This window comes from Danio aesculapii, chromosome 22 (genome assembly GCF_903798145.1).
Source record: "Danio aesculapii chromosome 22, fDanAes4.1, whole genome shotgun sequence".
Classification (NCBI taxonomy): Eukaryota; Metazoa; Chordata; class Actinopteri; order Cypriniformes; family Danionidae; genus Danio; species Danio aesculapii.
In genome coordinates this window covers 33,098,398-33,119,893 of record NC_079456.1, presented here as the reverse complement: position 1 = coordinate 33,119,893, position 21,496 = coordinate 33,098,398, and the positions used below count along the sequence as shown (strand labels likewise).

Here is a 21,496-nt window from a genome sequence, read left to right as displayed (position 1 = left end):
TTATCAAAAGATTAATAACATAAGCTTCCTTCTCTATATTTTTGTCGTAGTTCAAAAACCCAAAAACAACATGTTGGTATTCTAAACGGAAATTTGGCAATAATTTGTCATTTATGAAATTGTTCATCTCTCACCATATTTTCTTTGAGAACTGTCAATTCCAAAAAATATGTGGCACAGTTTCTGGCTGTGACAAACAAAATGAACAGTTTTGATCTATATCCTGTCTAAACTTGGAAAGAAAATGTTTGACAGGGTAAAATTTATGCAGAATTTTAAATGTGACCTCTTTAAAATTTGTTTGTAATAAAGAATTTGTTAGGCAACGACCATACCTTTTTCCAATTTAAATCCCTGATGAACCCAGACCAATAAGAAATTATGTAGGGATTACTAATTATGAGTGACTGAAATAAGGAACGTATGGCCTTATTTTGGTGAGAAGAAAAACAAATTTTCCCACATAGTGTATCTTTCGGGTGTAACAAGGGGATATTTCCTGAATATGAGTAACTTTTACATAGTGAGACAATACATAGAGGAATAGCAGCAAATACCATTGCAAATTCTTTATGGGATACAGGGAAATTAAAGTGTGATAAAAATTCTTCATAAGTCATTAAGTAACCTTGGGAATTTAGTACCTGTCCCACCAAAAAAATTCCTTTTTCAAACCATTTTTTTAAGAACAAGCTTTTATGTTTGTACAAAATATTACAGTTGTTCCAAATATAACATTGGTGTGGGGAGAAGTTATGCTTGTTTATTAATTTCCAAGCTAAAAGAGCTTGTTTGTGAAAGGCTGAAAGTTTAATTGGAAGTTTTTCTGCTTTATAGTCACACAATAGCAAGAAAGGAAGCCCACCCATCCGATCAAATACAACTTTGTTCCACCGGGCCTGCAGCTTCACCCTACGCCTCGTTCCTGCCTGACGTCACTTAACAAACCCACACATTCAGAAACTCCACCCTCTAAAACACTGAGCGGGAAGAGACTAGGGAAGTTTGGTAGTTATTTCCCCCCCTAAACAGACAGCGGGTCTCTGCGATTCCTGTTGAATCTTATTTTAAACTGTCAAACAGAAAGTGAAAGCAAAGTTCAGATTGCTGAAAATGGCTTCACTATCTGAAAATGATCTTTCTTGTCCTGTGTGTCATGAAATCTTCAAGGATCCTGTCATTTTATCATGTAGTCACAGTTTCTGTAGAGAGTGTCTTCAACATTTCTGGAGAAAGGGCACTCGGGAGTGTGCTCTCTGCAGGAGAAGATCTTCAAGAGGTGATCCTACAGTTAATCTCGGGTTAAAAAACTTGTGCGAGTCGGTTCAGAAGGAGAGAAATGAGAAGCTTTCATCCGAGGATTATTGCGGTTTACACAACGAGAAACTCAAACTCTTCTGTCTGGAGGACAAACAGCCTTTGTGTGTAGTGTGCATCACCTCACAAGAACACGACAATCACACATTCAGACCCATCAGTGCAGTGGTTCCATCATATAAGGTCAGAAATGTTTCTTCTTTAATATTAAAGAGCCATAATTCAAAAGCTTCTGAGATTCTGAGAATCATTTTTATCTCATTTATTTTTTATTTTTACACCGTGTACTGTGCAATGGAAACATATATGTGCCCCATAATTATTTATTTTGGTAATAAAAAGGGTTTGTAGTGGTTGACACTGTGGCCTCACAGCAAGAAGGTCGCTGGTTTAAATCCCGACTCTGTCAGTTGGCATTTGCATGTTCTCCCCGTGTTGGCGTGGGTTTTCTCCGGGTGCTCCGGCTTCCCCAGGAGTCCAAACACTGTTTTTTAATGCTTTAACCAGCACATAAATAACGATATAGCAAACAAAGTAAATCCAGGGTGATGGACAGTAAATAATAATAACAGTACAAAAAATAAATAGAACAAACAAAAAAAACAGGAGTATACATAATTAAATAAAATTCTTGAGTTACAAACAAGCAGGATCTTTACATTAATGAAAGACTTTGAAACTAGAGCACAAATGGACAGGTTTAATGGCCTTTCTATTAGCACTATGCTGAATAGTACAAAATTAATTTTTCAGTTCCTTATGAAACAAAGTAAAACAGGGTTTTTTGTTGGAAAATTTACACTTTTAAACTTAATCAACAAGATAAATTGGTTAATAAAAAAACTTGTTTTTTCAAATTATCATAATTAAAACATCAAAAATTATATTTTTAAAATGCAAATTAAAATTAAAAAGTATCTTTTTTGATATAGACAGAAGCATCATACCAAAGCTTTTTAACATAACCACAGTGGAGTTGGGTCGATAGACGATGCCATCACAGATGGCCGATAGACATCACAATTAGAGGTGTGAACCTACACTGGTGTCACGGTTCGGATACGATTATCATGCCATCGATTCGGTTCAATCCGATGTCTTGGTGCATCACGGTGCATTGATGATGCTTTCCTTACATAATTAGATTTTTTCTTCACAACACAAGCATTTTTTTTTTATTAAAATCTAGAAATATATTAATATTTATATATTATTTGTAATAAAAAAAAATTCATTAATACAGCAGTAAGATATATGAACTGTACCCTTTACTTTGACCTGCTCAAAGAAAACACTCTTTCTGAATTCATTCATTCATTCATTTTCTTTTTGGCTTAGTCCCTTTATTAATTCGGGGTTGCCACAGCGGAATGAACCACCAACTTATCCAGCACATGTTTTATGTAGCAGATGCCCTTCCAGCTGCAACCCATCCATACACACTCATACACTACGGACAATTTAGCCTACCCAATTCACCTGTACCGTATGTCTTTGGACTGTGGGGGAAACCGGAGCACCCCGAGGAAACCCACGCGAACACAGGGAGAACTTGCAAACTCCTCAAACGACTACTGACCCAGCCGAGGCTCGAACCAGCGACCTTCTTGCTGTGAGGCGACAGCACTACCTACTGCGCCACTGCGTCACCCTATTTTTGAATGTATCAAACAAAACTCCAATACATGCCCAGAAGACAGCATGAGCATTTAAAGCTAATAAATGAATGTAATTATTATTGCTTTTTGAGTGCTGTCAAGTGAGGTTTTAGACCCCTATGATTGGTCATTGTCTTCACCCACTCAACAGAAAGGCCTGCGATTGGCTTTAGAAATTAAAGCGCTGTTCACCGATGGCGGGAAAAACATTCGCGGTTACAGTCTATACGCACATAATACGTGATTATCACAGGTAATCCACAATAGACACAGTGGAGAAACTTGCACCTCAGGCACGCTCGTGTCTGGATCCACAAGTATCGCTTTAACAGCTAAGAGGAGAGGAAAAGTTACCTCATGAACATGCCAGCGGGTCAAATGTCCAAAGTGAGAGAGAGAGAGAGAGAGAGAGAGGCAGAGATGGAGTTTTACAGCATTTCTTATGTGTTGTGCCTTCTTCAGTGTCAATGAAATGTCCAGCAAACTCACAAGCAGTTGAACTGTGCATAACTATCTATCTTTTAAGTAGTAGGAGCGTTTTATTTACTCGCCTAGCCTCCTTCGCCATAGTATTCTACTACGACATCACGCATTAGAGATAAATGACGTCAGTACGTAATAACCGGTTATGATCTGTTACTGAACTGATATCGAATTGCCCCAATCTGCATCGCGGTGCACCGAAATAACAATCTTGACACCGCCCAGTCACGATGCTGAGCCGGCATCGCGATCCTCCGCCCCACCCCTTTTTGCAAACTCGCTCGCAAAAAAATACACACTTAGCCCCGCTTAAACTAATACAGCTTAGTTTTAAAATGGCATTTTAGAATGAAAACAATCCAGACTGGCATTTCATCTAGCATTTCTGAACAGCCCTCCATCCACACTAAACGAGTACCACTTGCTGAAAACGCACATCATGTGACCACGCACACTAGGCATGGGATGATAATCGTTTTCAAGGTATACCGCGGTTTGGAAAAGTCAAGGTTTTAAAACTGTCCAAATTTTCTGCAATACCATTCCAAAGGTATGTGTTTTTAGGACAACAGTATCTCCTGCAGAAAACATATCCAAATTTTAAATCATAAAGAAATCTGTGTTTTGAAGCAAATGAAGACAGCAGAAGTCTATGATTCATTTAGCCTGACATGTTTAATGTTCCAAAATGTTTTAAATGTTTCTCAAATTGTATTTAAAGGGGAAAAGGGTTTTTGTTTTTCACCCAGACATTTAAAAAGAACTTATTTTAGAGCAGTAATCACAATACCGTGATAACCTTGGATAAAAATATCAAGGTATCATACTATCAGAATCTTATACCGGCCCATGCCTACCACACACACAAACACACTTCATTTTGTCTCTATCTAACGACTCTTCGGTCTTTTGAATCTATCAGGTAACGTTTCACAGTGTCAGTACACTGCTTCAGTCTTTCGCTTTTACGCTTGTGCTTATTAATTTTAGTGAAATCGTCAGATACTGTTGGTTGGTTCCTGTTGGTTGTGCATCTGTTTTCCCAACCAAGTTTGTCGACGCCATTATAACGACACAGATCACTCTGCCTATTCATGCCAGAGTCCTGTGGAAAAAGTGATTGACAGCTGGCAATTTGTGTGTAACTTGTCTATATTTATTTATGATTTGGTTATGGGTAAAACAAAGACCATGCGGGTCAGGTAGTTGAAACGGTAGGCTACAAATTATTAATTCATTATGTATTCACAAAGCACACCGCCAAAATATCAATGGAGAGCCTTCACAACAACTTGGTGAATGTCCTTGAGTGGCCCAGCCAGAGCCCACACCTAAATCCTATTGAACATCTCTGGAGAGATCTGAAAATGGCTGTACACCGTCGCTTCCCCATCCAACCTGATAGAGCTTAAGAGGTACTGCAAAGAGGAATGGGCAAAAATTCCCAAAGACAGGTGTGCCAAGCTTGTGGCATCCTATTCAAAAAGACTTGAGGCTGTAATTGCTGCCAAAGGTGCATCAACAAAGTATTGAGCAAAGGCTGTGAATACTGATGTACATGTGATTCTTCAGCTTTTTTTATTTTTAATAAATTTACAACAAATTCAAAACTCTTTTTTCACATTGTCATTATGAGGTATTGTGTGTAGAATTTTGAGGAAATAAATGAATGTAATCCCTTTTGGAATAAGGCTGTAACATAAAAAAAAATGTTTGTCCTTTACAAATATTATTGAGAATATTACATATTCTATTCTAAAACATAAAAGCACGTACAAAAGCTAACACTATTCTAATCTCATATATAAATCTTATAAATAAATAAATAATGAGGCTATTTATTAAGAAATGAAATGTAATATTTATTATTTATTAGAAAATTAAGAAAATCCTACAATAATAATAACATTAATAATATTAATAATAATAATGATGATTATTATTATTAAAGTAGGATATTGTTGTTGTTTTTTTTAAGTTTACTTTTACAATTTGACACGTGTAAACCACTGCAGAAATGTGCTTACCAATAGGCCCATGTCATATACAGCACAGATACTAAATAAATAACTTACTATAAATTTAAATGATTAACGTATGCTATGTTTTTTGTTTTCACAAGCTTTGGAGATGTAACGTAAATTCCGCTTTTAAATAATAGATCACCTATAGCTTTCGTCATGAGCCATGGCTGTGTTTAAAATGACATCAATGTTTTCAAAGTGCACTGCAAAGGGAGCGCTATTGTAAACATGAAGATCGCTAAAACTGAACTGTAAGAAATGCTTTGAAAGCAAATTACACCTAGGAGCGATGACTTTAATGCTTTTTTTTTAATAATTCCGAATGTTTAAATGTTAGAATGTTCTTGAGGTATAGTTGCAAGCGTAGAGGTTTCGAATGTTCGTTGTAATGATGGATTTTTTGAAACATCAAATCAACAAACTATGTTTGTAACGACAGAACTTGCGACCTTAGTTGGCTAAGGATGGCTTTCAGAAACGCACCCCAGGTTAGGTTCATAAAGTAAGTTGTCACAATGACACAGAATATGACTTACTGTGCTTTCCTAGGTTTGACATACCTCCCTATTTTAAACAAAAAACCAATAGTTTCCTCTGATTTCAGGATTAACTACAATAATTTTAACTTGACCTGCTTTTTAAATAGGGTTGGGTACTGAAACGGTGCCATTGTAGCACCAGTAACTTTGTAACCGGTATGTACCGGATCAAAACAGCATATGAATTTCGGTGCCTAATTTCGGTGCCACTGGTGCTGCGACGAGTACATAAGAAGCATCAAGAGGTGTATCAAAGGCACACATAGGTACGTGTTGCTACACCATCTATAAACATTTAACTCTAAACATCTTTGAGGAATGCGGACAGGCGATGTCAGGCATTTGTTCTTGTTGCTAAGGTAATGGACGCAGGCAGTACAGCGCATTCTTTTACTTTAAACTTTGATTATATTGTTCTATTAAAATTATTCTTTAAAAGATTTTGTCAAATAAATGATTTTTCTAGAGTCATCCATCATAATTTTGTGGCTCAAAAGTATCGGTTCAAGCACCGTTTTGGCACTGGTACCGTTTTAAAAGTATCGATTTAGCATCGGTATCGAAATAACCCAAAACGATACCCAACCCTATTTTTGAAACACGCCCCTGGTCTTCTGATTTTACCCTATTCAAGTGCACACACACACATTTTGTGTGTGGAGTGAGAGCACACACACCGTACCTGTCAGCATTAGGATGTAAAAATATGGGATAACCCCCCCCCCCCAATTAGTTATATTCAAAATAAAACACGTCAGGACAGACGTGTTTCCATATTGTTTTATTTAAATGCACACCCGAATCCCGAAGTGTACCCCCCCAATGGTCCCCGCTCTGAATTGACAGTAAATTTATGAATGAAAAACTATTTCATTGTTGTTATATGTGCTTATATTCTAGGAGGAGGTCAAAACAGCACTGAAGCCTTTACAGGGTAAACTAAACAACAATAAACTACTGAAAACAAAGTTTGAGGAAACTCACAAGTATATCAAGGTGAGGAAACACAATCAACAGTCATTTTAATTAAGGAGTATTATCGAGACATAATTAAGCATTTTAATATAAGCCGAATTTCTTATTTGTATAAATAATATAAATAATCTGTTTCTGGATCTTTTATATGTCATGCTTCTTAATTTATCCCTAAAATAAACAGTGTAACGTACTAATATGTGTTCACTGAGAACATCGGGATGTTTTTTTTTACTCTCAGACTCAAGCAGATCACACAGAGCAGAAGATTAAACATCAGTTTGAGAAGCTTCACCAGTTTCTCCGAGATGAAGAAAAAGCTGCAATCACTGCACTAAGGGAGGAAGAGGAGCAGAAGAAGCAGATGATGAAAGAGAAGCTGGAGGAGATGAACACACACATCTCAGCTCTTTCGCACACAATCAGAGACACGGAGGAGATGCTGAAAGCCAATGACATCTGCTTTCTGAAGGAGTTCTCAGTCTCAATGGAAAGGTGGGTGAACTGTTGGTGTCTCTGCTTATGAAACCAAAGCCACTGCAGTTCTGACTCCTGAATGTTCTTCCAGAATCCAGTCCTTATATCCAGATCCACAGATGCCTTCTGGAGCTTTGATTCATGTGTCTCAGTACTTGGGGAACCTCTCGTTCAGAGTTTGGAAAAAAATGCAGGACATCGTCTACTACAGTAAGAGTTTGCACTACAGCTCTGTATGTTATACTTCAAGTCAAGTCATAGACACATACATATATATATAGAAATAGGGGCTTCTGCTGTACAGTAAGTGCCAGTGGAAGACTTTCCAGAAAACACACACACAGTGAAATTTTTAAGTAGTTGGCGCCTGTAGTGTTGTAAATACCTGCGCTCGCGACAGAGCCAGGGCCGGAGCAAGCTGAACTGCCGCTCTAAGCAAAGGACGATCACACCGGCCTCCGCCCTTAACCCGAAAGTGAAAACGAAAGGGACCCGTTAGTAAAGTGAGGATTGGTGGGGGGGTGTCGCGGATCGCCTAGGTCTCCTCTATGGACACGCCAGCCCTGGTAAGAGCGCATATGAGATAAATGACGTCAGTACATAATAAACGGTTATGATTATTACTGAACCGATTTGTCTGCGTCTGCATCACGGTGCACAGAAGAATCAATTAATTTTGACACCCCTACTATATATATATATATATATATATATATATATATATATATATAAATAGATATACATGCATACATACATACATGCATACATACATGTGTGTGTATATATATATATATATATACACATACATATTTATGCGCTACATAGCAGGGACGTTAAGGATTACTCCATTGTAGGTAACCCTTTCAATAGATAGACCTCATCAATGACATTAAGCATGGACATTTAAAGGGCACCTAGGTTAGCCCTTTTTTCAGATTTAATATAAGTGTTTTGCGTCTCCAGAATGTGTCTGTAAAGTTTCAGCTCAAAACACCCATCAGATATTTTATTATACCTTTTGCAAGATTCTATTTGATACATTTTTGCACTAGGGTGCTGTTTTGTCGTACTGCTTCTTTAAGGCTAGTCCTCCCCGCCTACCGTTTCCACGTGCCTTTCTGCGTGCCTTAATCTCCTCCCTCGGCAGCGTCAGACAACAGACAGACTTAAAGGAAGCAGATCTCAAGTAGCGTTTGTGAGAAATACTCTCACAAGAACAGTAAGAACTTTACCAATGAGTATTTATTGTGCTGTTGCATTGCAGAGTCACACAAAGTTCACGCGCGCACAAGCAGACATACGTGCGCACACACACACACCGCAGCAGACACACACAAACACACAGACAGACAGAGCGCCCGTTTAGCTTTGCACTCCTTTTGCATGCAAATGTGACAGGAGACAGGTTAATCTCCACTGCTGTATGGATATCTGTTATGTTAATGTACAAAATAAACCTGATTTAACGTCCACAAAGCGGGATTGAAGCGTCTTCCTTTATAATTATTCTGACACGCGGCTGTGCTGATGAAGTAAAGCTGAAGTGAATCGCTGTAATTCATTACACACATGCTCTGTTTTAAAACATGTTATCCTTGTGAAACTCACTCTTGATCACATTTGATGATGACTGATGATCCTAGCGAACTACACAGACGTTTTATTCCCGGCTGCTTTGCGCACGTCTGATCTTGTTGATATGATTATACACGTGACTACCAGGACATGTTAATACGCAGCTGTCAATCAATTCGGTGGGCGGGGGGACCACATTCCTACGTAAAGTTGCGGTCGGTCTGAAAACCGCTCCAATTGGTCCACCGTTTTTATGTTGCTAAATTGAAATAAAAGGACTGGGTGTGTTTTTATCACCCTAATATGACGGTCTATACACTATGTCTACACACATGTCTGTCCAAACAGCTTGAAAAGTAGATTTTTCACCATAGGTGCCCTTTAAAGGATAAGTTATGCTTTGCGCTGTGAGATGTGTCCATGACTTTACACATTAAAATAATAATCAATTGTGCGCAGGTTATGTACCTTATGGAGTCACTCTCTTAATATTGGATTTTGCAGAAGCATAAGACACCGTCGATTCCCATCCAAGCTGATAGAGCTTGAGAGGTACTGCAAAGAAGAATGGGCAAAAATACCCAAAGACAGGTGTGCCAAGCTTGTGGCATCATATTCAAAAAGACTTGAGGCTGTAATTGCTGCCAAAGGTGCATCAACAAAGTATTGAGCAAAGGCTGTGAATACTGATGTAGATTGGATTTTCAGGTTTTTATTTTTAATAAATTTGCAACAATTCACATTGTCATTATGAGGTATTGTGTGTAGAACTTTGGGGACATAAATTAATGTAATCCCTTTTGGAATAAGGCTGTAACATAAAAAAATGTGGTAAAAGTAAATCACTATGAATACTTTCCGGATGCACTGTACATCTCATCACAATGAGAAAAATGCCACTATGTTCAATTTAACCTGAGAAATCTTCTCACAGCTTCTCAAACTGATATGCAGTGGTGCAGTAGGTAGTGCTGTCGCCTCACAACAAGAAGGTCGCTGGTTCGAGCCTCGGCTCAGTTGGCGTTCCTTTGTGGAGTTTGCATGTTCTCCCTGCGTTCGCGTGGGTTTCCTCCAGGTGCTTCGGTTTCGCCCACAGTCCAAAGACATGCGGTACAGGTGAATTGGATAGGCTAAATCAGTGTTTCCCAACCCTGTTCCTGAAGGCACACCAACAGTCCACATTTTCAACCTCTCCCTAATCAAACACACCTGAATCATCTTATCATAACATCCAAAACCTGAAGTTAATGGGTCAGATAACGGAGACATCCAAATTATGTACTGTTGGTGTGCCTCCAGGAACAGGGTTGGGAAACACTGGGCTAAATTGTCCGAAGTGTATGAGTATATGTGTGAATGAGTGTGTGTGGATGTTTCCCAGAGATGGGTTGCGGCTGTAAGGGCATCCGATGCGTAAAAATGTGCTGGATAAGTTGGCGGTTCATTCCGCTGTGGCGACCCCAGATTAATAAATGGATTGAATAATCGAAAAGAGAATGAATAAACATTTTTGGTTACTTAAAAAATGTGTGTGTGCCGTGTTCCTGAAGCCACACAGGTTGCTGTGCCCAAGAGCTTACCTTGGCCCTCTTAATTCTGCTTGCAGCTTTAATTATGCCTTCATGTAATGTCACTCTTGGTCATGATATGAACGTGAGAATAAAAACAGCTGTTGATTATGTCTCTTCAGCTCCTGTGATTCTGGATCCAAACACTGCTCATCCACATCTCATCCTGTCTGATGATCTGACCTTCCTGATAAAAAGTGAGATCAAAAAACAAGATGTTCCTGATAACCCAGAGAGATTCAACTGGTATATGTGCGTTCTGGGTTCAGAGGGTTTTAGCTCAGGAAAACACAGCTGGGTTGTGGAAGTGAACGACAGTGAATGCTGGTGTGTCGGAGTAACTAAAGCATCGAGCCAGAGGAAGGGAGATGTGTTGTGTAGCTCTTATTCGTGGAGTGTGGAGCATGCGAGGGAAGAGGATCAGAATGTGGAGGACGATGAAGAAGATGAGGATGATGAGGAAGAGGAGGATGACCAGAATGTGGGGGAAGATGAGGATGATGAGGAAGATGAGGATGATGAGGAAGATGAGGATGACCCGATTGTGAAGGAAGAGGAGGAAGATGAGGATGATGAGGAAGATGAGGATGTGGAGGAAGATGAATGTACACCATACCATTCCCAAATCTCAAGTGTGTCCACCTTTTATGTTAAACGAGGTATTGAGCGTGTGAGAGTTGAACTGGACTGCGACAGAGGGATAGTGTGTTTCTCTGATTCTGTAACCAACAGACATATACACACATTCACAACCACCATTACTGACACCGTCTTTCCTTTTTTCTGGGGTTTTCACCCTCTGAGGATCTTACCATGCAATAACCAGTAAACGTCCTGGATCGTCCTGATTTTTATGAAGTTTTCTATAGTCGTCACAATCACCAGCGATCTAATCCTTACAGATCGCTGGTAAACACAGCCCTACAAATCCGCCATTATATGGACAACACACCGGTTCCTAATCCTGGCTGATTGCTAACACACACAGCTGTAGCTGCTCGAAGACTGATTAGTTGGACAATTAATACAGCACACAAACACACACACACACACACACACACACACACACGTTGCTGAGTCTTGTTATACTGTGTGTGTTTTATACTTGTATACTTGTCTTGTTATACTCCTTATACTTGTCTTGTTTTACGTTGCTTGCTGCCTGCCTGTACTGACCATTCGCCTGTGTTTTGACCTCGACTTTGGATTTCCTGTGTACATTTGTTTGCCCCTGTGTTGACCATTGTTTGCCTGACCATTCTCTGAGTATAAACCTGTATTTGGATCTGCATTTCACATGACAATAGTTCAGTTTTCAAGATCTACCAAAGATTGGTAAAACGATTTTCAATTGCACTTCACCTTCTACATTTGTAGGCTATTTTATAAATGGGCTTTAATACTACTCTAAGAATTAAGAGGAGTAGAGTACTACTCTTAAGCGCACAAAAGATGAAACTTGTAAGCTTCTGTATAACGTAGTTGAAGTTTATCAATCTCTAAATGCCTATTTTCAATAAATGTGCTAGATTATGTCTTTAACATCAAAAGCAAAGCTAAAATTTATCTTGCGTTTATCTCTTCTCAATGTCATTTTCTATTTTTTTCTGCACCTGAAGGATAGATTCCTTTAATCCTCGCAGTTCAATTTCCAAAATAATTGGATAGCGTAATGTCTAAAGTGATGACAAAACAGGTGAACCAGACAGAATTGTTGTATGTGTATATATATATATATATATATATATATATATATATATATATATATATATATATATATATATATATATATATATATATATATATATATATATATATATATATATACACACATTTACACACACACAGTTGAAGTCAGAATTATTAGACCCCCTGAATTATTAAACTGCTCAGACCAGGTGGCGCGAATGATGCAATTCATGTAAATAAAGCGGCGCGAGTTGAGCATTTTGCTTGATTGATGCGCGTAACGCGAAATCGCTCAAGTTGGAAAATTTGAACTTCAGTGGACATTTGCGGCGCGTTAACCAATCAGAAGCTTTCTCTTGTAGCTTTGTCTTGGTTATGTCTTCATAAAGCACATAAACACAGCTACTCTCTCAATAAAATCCATGTTAGCCATTTAGCAACTAAGCTAGAGTCACCAGGCAGACAGAAGCCCCACCAATTATGTAAATTCACCATCATTGAATCAGTCATCTGCACATCAATAACTGTCTGGTTTAGCTCAGTTACTAAATACGATCTCCAAAGACTACATCGAATAGTTCGGACTGCTGAGCGAATCACTGGTACAACCCTTCCTACTCCCCAAGAACTGTACTTATCCAGAGCGAGCAGAAGGGCTGCCAAAATCACTCTGGACCCCTCACACCCAGCACACTGCCTCTTTGAACTTTCACCTTCTGGTCGACGCTACAGAGCACTGCGCACCAGAACAGCCCGACACAGAAACAGTTTCTCCCCTCAGGCAATCCATCTCATGAACACTTGATGATAATAATTGTGGAACCAACATCACTACTTGCTATACACCTTTTTACACACATACACTTATTTAACCACACACTTACATGCCAGTTGCACATAACAGCTGCACATATAACGTTGTATATAGTAATAAACACGTACATACACTTGTTAATCTGTATATTTGCACTCACTACTTACTTCAAATTTTGTTTTATATATATTTATTATCTGTTTTTGTCCTGTCTCTGTTATCCTGTTGCACTGTAGAAGCTCTGTCATGAAAACAAATTCCTCGTATGTGTGAACATACCTGGCAATAAAGCTCTTTCTGATCTTTCTTCTGATCAGCGTCTGTTGTAAAGTGAATTTGGCGCGCGAATGAGGCGGATTCTACGCTTGACTGAAGCGAGTAAATTCAAAATGTTAATTTATTTCTGCACGAATATCGGAATTTATTTACGATATTCCCCCCACACAGAGAGACACGTGAAGCGGTGAATCATGCAATTATATTTAAAATGTATCCAATGTTATCATCGCAAACATATTCAAGTACACAGATATTTGTTCAACACATTTCCAGAACTTTTACAAAAACATTTTGAGTTTGTTTGTTTTTCCAAAACTTTGTCAGGCCTGGAACATGCCTTGTCAAATTTCCATGACTTTTCGCAACACAGGCTCATTCTGAAAATGTAGGCCTATATACATTTCTAGAGATTATGAATTATGTAGCCAGAAGTACATATGGATGCATCTTGTCTTTAAAATTAATACTACAGGGCGGTATGATGCTGTTTCTTTTCTCACATACCAGCTGACCGATTACCTCTGTGTGGACGGCTTTTCTACTGTTACCAGTTTGTCCAGTGGCTCGCCATGTACATCAGCTGACCGCGGCGACATGGTTCATGTCCAGTGAAAAACGGTTCCAGAAAGCAGGCAAAACAAAAGCCACAACTAAAATAAGTAAATAATGGGGGGAGACTGTGGTAAGACCTGAAAATGTGGTAAAAATCAGGGCTTTTCTTTTTCTGGAATGCTTTTGAAAACACTGGGGTTGGGTTTAGGGAAGTGGGTGGGCTGGTCAATTGGTGCTTTCGAATACACTGTGGGGTTGGGTTTAAGGAAGGGGGTGGGTGTGGTTGATCGGTCAATTAGTCAGTCAGTCGACAGTGGCCTCTGGTGGTTAAACGTGAGACCAGCAGGCGTAAATGGCTGTGGCGAGAGAAATTTGAGATCTGAAAAAGCATACACAGCTGTCTCTGGTGGATTCATTGAAACAAAAACTGCAAAAAAAACTACATCCTGGGACATATTTGGTGCTCTGTAGAAATGTATACAGGGGTACGTATCCATTATGAGTCTGGGTTGACTTTTCCAAGTTTTCCAGGACCGAACAAACCCTGTAAATAGCACTCAGTCTCTGCACATTCATTAGCTGGTTCTTATGGCTTATTGAGGCATGCAGACGGCGACACTTCAAGAGTCTAATTAGACAAGGAGGAGTGCGAATCGATCACACTGAAGGAAACATGAAGTCATGGAAGGAGAAACCATAGAAGTGCTGCATTATTGAAGCACAATGAAGATAAAAGAGCAGAGCGACTGAGAAAGACTGAAGAGAGCTGCAGCGCACAGACTGGACACTTCAACTCAGGTAAGTGTGTATGTGTGTGTGTGTGTGGGGGGGGTGCTACTATATAGTATTCAGCTTATATAGTATTCAGTCTTATTTGACATTTAAATGCTTAACTATCTAGGTTAACTAGGCAGGTTAGGGTAATCAGGTCATTGTATAACAGTGGCTTGTTCTGTAGACAATCCAAAACAAATATTGCTTAAGGGGGCTAATAATATTGACCTTAAAATGGGTTATAACAATTAAAAACTGCTTTTATTCTAGCCGAAATAATACAAAATAAGACCTTCTCCAGAAGAAAAAATATTAGAGGTAATACTGTGAAAGAAATCGTGAATCTGTTTAATATAATTTTGGAAATATTTGACAAAGAAAAGAAATCACAGGAGGGTGAATAATTCTGTCTTCATCTGTATGTCATTTTAAAGCCGTGTTATCGCAAACAAAAATGTTAAATAGTTTTTAAGTTTCAGTTTCAGATTTATTTCGCACAATATTAAATTCCTTTTTTCAAAATCAAAAGTAAATGTAAAACACGGTCCTCATTTAAATGCAAATTTAATGCCCTGCATATTAATATTATCTACCTGACGAGCTAAAATTATATACGGGCAATATCACACGAGTAGCAGTGCGATGTGGCTGGATATCAGCACTGGTTGGAGGCCGCATGCCGAGTGCCTTAGTATCCCAACAGTGATGATATACAGCCAAATCAATATACAGCTACTTGCGTTTATACAACAGTTCGACGGCTTAATAGTGTTTATAGAAAAGAAAATCAAACTCAAAGAGTCTAAAAAGTCCTTTTGTACGAGGAACTACTTTCTTCCGCCATTGATTCACATCTGCAGCTGACGTCAGAACAGCAGAAACCGTTGCTACTTCATCAACATCACTTTAGAACTAGTGTTTGAATGATTCTCTAGCGTAATGTCTAAAGTGATGACAAAACAGGTGAACCCGACAGAATTGTTTATATATAGATAGATAGATAGATAGATAGACAGACAGACAGACAGACAGACAGACAGACAGACAGACAGACAGACAGACAGACAGACAGACAGACAGTTGAAGTCAGAATTATTAGACCACCTGAATTATTAGCCTGACTTATTAACCCCAACTGTTTTTTTTTCCAAATTCTGTTTGATAGAGAGCAGAATTTTTTAAACACATTTCTAAACATGATAGTTTTAATAACTCATCTCTAATAACTGATTTATTTTATCTTTGCCATGATGTCAATACATAATATTTCACTAGATATTTTTCAAGACACTAGTTTTCAGATTAAAGTGACATTTAAAGGTTTAACAAGGTTAATTAGGTTAATAGGGTAATTAGGCAAGTTATTGTATAAAGATGGTTTATCTGAAAAAATTAGCTTAAAGGGGCTAATAATATTGACCTCAAAATTGTGTTTGAAAAATTTTAAACTTATATACATCTTATGTTACTCATAGTAGTCTCTCTATTTTTTTATTAGAGCATATATTAATCATGGACTAATACATGTGTTGTGTTCATTAGGAAAATGTCTTGACTAGCAATTGATTAACCAACATTTTGTTAAAGTACTGCTGACAGGGGAAGAATGGCTGAAAATAATGCAAGGAGGGGACCATGCTCCAGACTTCCTGTCTACCAGAAATATAGACATGTTTATGGTCACAAGAAGTGGATGGTTGTCATAAGTTGTGAAATATGTTAAAGGTGCACTTAACTATTCAAGTTGAGCAGAAAGAGAATGGTGGAGGAAGTACAAACTGTGCAGAGAAGCAGACAGGAACTCACCCCCATCTTACTCCTTATGTCTATATAACTGGGTTATTAGAGACTGGGCATTGCAGAACGCCTGATATAAGTCCCGGTTAGCATTGTATAACAGCTAGACTATATCTGTGAATGCCCAGAGCTCTGAATATCGAATTTGAATTCAATTAATTACTAATCTTTTAAGCATTGAACGGTTTCTCCTGGGTTTGAATTGAACACACATGGAATAAAGGAACAATATTCCAACACTTCCATTAGTTTATCCTACAGAGGAACGGTTACAGGTTTCTTACATTACTCAAATGAACTTCTTTGGTGTTCAACAGAAGAAAGAAACTCAAATATAACCATTGAGGATGAATGAATTTTCATTTTTGTGTGAACTATCCCTTTAACAATTACACAGATATCAATCAGATCTCCACGCGGGTATGATATGGGATGCACTTAGATTTAGAGGATTGAGAAATACAGTATTATTTTGTAAAAACAGTTTTAGACACATTGTGCATTCTACAGAAGACTGGATAACTAATAATGTCCCTAAAAATATAATTACTGCTGTTATTTTACTAAGCAAGCTCAAGAGACATTCCAGTCCTCCAGTGTGCAGATAATGCAGTGTGGGCGGGTGAATGTGTGGTAAATAACCTGCAGTCAGGTGGAGTTACGCTGGTGTCAGTTTCCCTCAGGATATTTGACAGCGCTCACACACACTAAATCCCACATGCTATCCTTTTTCAGAGCGCTTGGAAAGATATACTGACCCTCGCATTCGACATGGTGTACATTTCAATCAATGCCCCATTTCATTCTGTTTGTTTCTCAGAGCTCTTTGTGAACATGGAGACAGATTTGTGGACCGATGAAGAGGCAGAATGGACTGATCGGAGGTTTGCTCTTCAATTTCTTTGTCAGACTTTCCATGCAAGCAATTATACTAGTTAATACAGTTAAATGAATGAACTATTTACTACAACCCCAAATCAGAAAAGGCTGGGACAGCATCGAAAATGCAAATAATAAAAGAAAGTAGTGATTTCTAAATTTGCTTTGACTTGTATTTCATTGCAGACAATATGAACACAAAATATTTCATTTCATTTGTAAATATCCATCCTATCCTTTCATTCAGACCAGCAACACATTCCAGAAGTGAGGTTTATTTATAAACTAATTTCGAGAGGATCACGTGCTTATGATTTATCACAGCCGGTCACGTATTAAGCTAATCAGTATCATCCAATCATATGAGCCATAAGCTACTATAAATAACCACAGTTTTCAGTCCACTTTATCTTCGTTTGGAAGAAACCCCCCTTCCTCCCCATTCCCCTCCTTCACTATAGATCGGGCGGCACGGAGGCCCAGTGGTTAGCACTGTTAGCCCCACAGCAAGAACACTGCCAACCCTGGTCCTGCCAGGTCGGTAGGTGTTTCTGTGAGGAGTTCGTATATTCTCCCCGTGTCCGCGTGGGTTTTCCCCGGGTTCTCCGGTTTCCTCCCAACATCCAAATATATACATCATGCATAACAATCAAGCATTTGTCTAGCCCCCTTTTTTCCTCATGTGTTCCCTTATCTACTGCAGACGGGGAGTTCTGAGATCCACCGAGCTCAGGCTCCCCTCTCGCTCTGCAAACGGGAGGAAGCCCCGGGCTCGAGGATCCCTTGAGCTCGGGGCTCTCTCCCGGGACAGCATGCCAAACAAGCTTTTGATGAATCATCAGCTAAGTGTGAACTCTTGAAACAGTTGTGACAGGATCAGTTTAGGGCAGTAATCAGGTAAACTGGTGAAATAACGATGTGATGTGACACAGGTGATGTCAACAGGTGATTGTAATTATGATTTGGTACAAAAGCAGCATCCAAGAAAGGTCTAGTCCTTTAGGAGCAAAGATGGGCTGAGGATCGCCAGCTGGCCAACAGATACGTGAGAAAATGATTGAAATGTTTAAAAACAATGTTCCTCAAAGAAAGAGAGGAAGACATTTGGATATTTCACCTTCAACAGTGCAGAACATCATTAAAAGATTCAAGGAATCTGGAGGAATTTCAGTGCGTAAAGGACAAGAGTACAAGCCTAAGCTGAACAACCGTGATCTCTGATCCCTCTGGTAGCACTGCATCAAGAATCCTCAATCATCTATAAGGCATATCACCACATGTGCTCAGGACTACTGCGGCAAATCTTTGTCAAGTACCACAATATGTAGTTACAGCCACAAATGCCAGTGAAAACAGTACTGTACCAAAAGGAAGCCCTATGTTAACAGTGTCCAGAAGTGCTGTCGACTTCTCTGGGCTCGGAGGCATCTGAGATGCTGCGTGCTTGACTAAAGAAGAAAAGGATCATCAAGTTTCCAGCAAGTCCAAAAGCCAGGGTCTGTCATGGTATGGGGTTGTGTCAGTGCCCTTGGCAAATGTAACTTGTTCTTCTGTGATGCACCATTAATGCTGAAAAGCACATAGAGATTTTTGAGCACAATATGCTGCCTTCTCTTCTAGGGACCCCATGCGTATTTCAATGTAAAACCACATTCTGCACACATTACAAAGTCCTACTGTGGACGAAGAGGATACAGGTACTTGACTGGCCTGCCTGCAATCCCGACTTGTGCCCAATAGAGAATGTGTGGCACATTTTGAAGAGTAAAATTTGCCAACTAAGACCCTATACAGTTGCCCAACTTAAGACTTGTTTGCAGGAAGAATGGGACAAGATAACACCTGAAACACTTCATCACTTGGTGTCTTCAACACAATCTCACGGCAATTCGTAACTTTTTGATTTAGTGGCTAATTCGTACGAATTCGTACGATCTAATTCGTACAATTTAGTACGATTTACTCATCCGCCAATGACGGTTGGGTTTAGGGGTGGGGTTAGTTGCCACGCCTCCTTTTTAAAATCGTACAATTTCAAACGACTGAACTCGTACGAATTCGTACGAATTAGCCACTAAACTGTCAAAACGTAAAATACTTACGTTTTCTCGTGAGATCAGGCTGGTGTCTTCAGTCCCTAAATGTCTTTTAAGTGTTGTTAAAAGGAATGGCAACATTACAAAGTGGTAAATGATTTTCTGTCACAACCAAAATGGGAAATGGTGTTTATTTTGAAAAAAAAACAAATATAAATCATGAGGAACACATTAAATAATGTTTGTTGTATTTTCTGCAATGAAATACAAGTCAAAGTAAATTTGGAAATCACTACTTTCTTTTTTTTATTTGCGTTTTCCATACGGTCACAAATTTTTCTGATTCGGGGTTGTGATAACAATAGATTCTTACATCAATAGATGCAATAGATTCTTACAGTATTGAACTTTGTAAAATGCTGACATTAACAATAGATAAGATTAACCAATGCTTTGAAAGTATTTTCATGTTAAAAAAATTTCCTTTTTTTTTTTGTTTTAACCTAAAGATGTTTGTCAATGTGCTTTGAATGATGGCTTGACAAATGCTTCACTCAAAGTAAAGTTTTTGCTGTTTCTTTAAACCACCTATTTAGAATAAGCTGAAAAAAACTGAATTCTTGAGGGTTTTTTGTTGCAACTTAATTGTTTTGTGTTCAATCAACTTAACATTGGGACGACATTAAGCATCTGTGTGGAACCCAGCTTTTTTACAGTGTTCTTTAAAAGACTAAAATGACTTTAAATTTAGGATTAAAACTAAACACATTTAAAGATAAATAAGAATTTCAGAAATGCGCATGCAGTAAAATGTGATCACTCGTCTAACGCAGATGTTCTGTTCAAGGGCTGTTATTGACAACATAAGAATTAAACATAATTTTGCTGACATTAGTATTTCATTTCATTAGGGTTAGGATACATTATGATAATTGTGGCCGAACAAAACCCCATTCTGTGGGACACGATTCAAGCCAGAGCAAATATTGTGCTATATTACAGGCCAAATCTGTCTTTATTTTTATACAGGTCAAGTTTATTTTCACCAATGGACGCTCATGTAGTTCAGAGAACTGAAGAACCAGCTGCGAACATTCTGCATGAGCAGCAACGAACAATACAAGACCAAAGATGTTTGTTGGAGGAGGTAAATATGATTAGTAATCCATTTAATGTTGTTTAAAAGTGTTAGAAAAGAAGTTAGCAGTTTTATACAAATATACATTTTCTTTTTTCCTTATTTGTATGATTTATTTAACATTTTTTACATTTTACAAACATAAACAACAGCCATTAAAAACAGAGACTGAAAGGAAAAGGGGAACATTGAGAATACAAAAAGCAAACTGTAAAGGTACACACTTAGATATACGTTAAAAAAAACAAAAGGGCTTCCAAATTTTAGCTTAAAGGGCACATAGTTTACCTCTTTTTTATGATGTAATATTAATATTATGGTTGTTCTGAGTGTGCCAGTTTAGGTTCAGTTCAAAACACAATTCAGATTTTTTTATTATAATGTGTTAAAAAGTGTCATGTTGGGGGCGTGTCCACAGCTCGCTGATTTATGGGTGTGTTGCTTCACATGTAAATTAGTTTTGGCTTCCCAGAGAGCCAAGAGGGGGCGGAGCCATGAGCTCACCCGCTCTGTAATTGGGAAGACTGAGAGAAGGAGCAGGAGTGAGAGGATCAGCAATCAGTCGTAGATATACGACTCAGACACAGACCAAGCAGAGAGTACAAAATCATTTTTTGTGAATCAAAGATTGTGTTATGATGACTCTGGCCTTCAATAACTGCCTAATCCACATTGCACTGGCTCTATATGGCTCCTCATGCTGGTGGTGGGTGCACAGGAGGTTGGTCCAATGCCACTCCTTCGGCTGTGCCTTGCTGGTTTTCGTGGGGAAAGACCCAGTAACTGGATAAACACATGCAAATCCCAAACGCATGAATGGCTCCAGGGTGAGGCACCAGTTGCAACATACTGCGTGACGTTCATAAGATGTTTTTAAACACTTTTTAGTCTGGCCTGTCACCTTGGACCATTTTGCCTGGGG

At 38.6% G+C, this 21,496-nt stretch overlaps 1 protein-coding gene across 1 annotated transcript; it reads left to right on the top strand.

Moving 5' to 3' along the window:
• Window positions 1-1,035: 1,035 nt before the first annotated feature.
• Window positions 1,036-12,123, top strand: LOC130216308 (E3 ubiquitin-protein ligase TRIM35-like). The gene is made up of 5 exons (XM_056448204.1): window positions 1,036-1,500; window positions 6,922-7,017; window positions 7,238-7,491; window positions 7,565-7,683; window positions 10,739-12,123. Exons 1-5 carry the CDS (start codon window positions 1,114-1,116, stop codon window positions 11,443-11,445), a joined length of 1,563 nt encoding a protein of 520 aa, XP_056304179.1. The 5' UTR covers window positions 1,036-1,113; the 3' UTR covers window positions 11,446-12,123.
• Window positions 12,124-21,496: the final 9,373 nt, after the last annotated feature.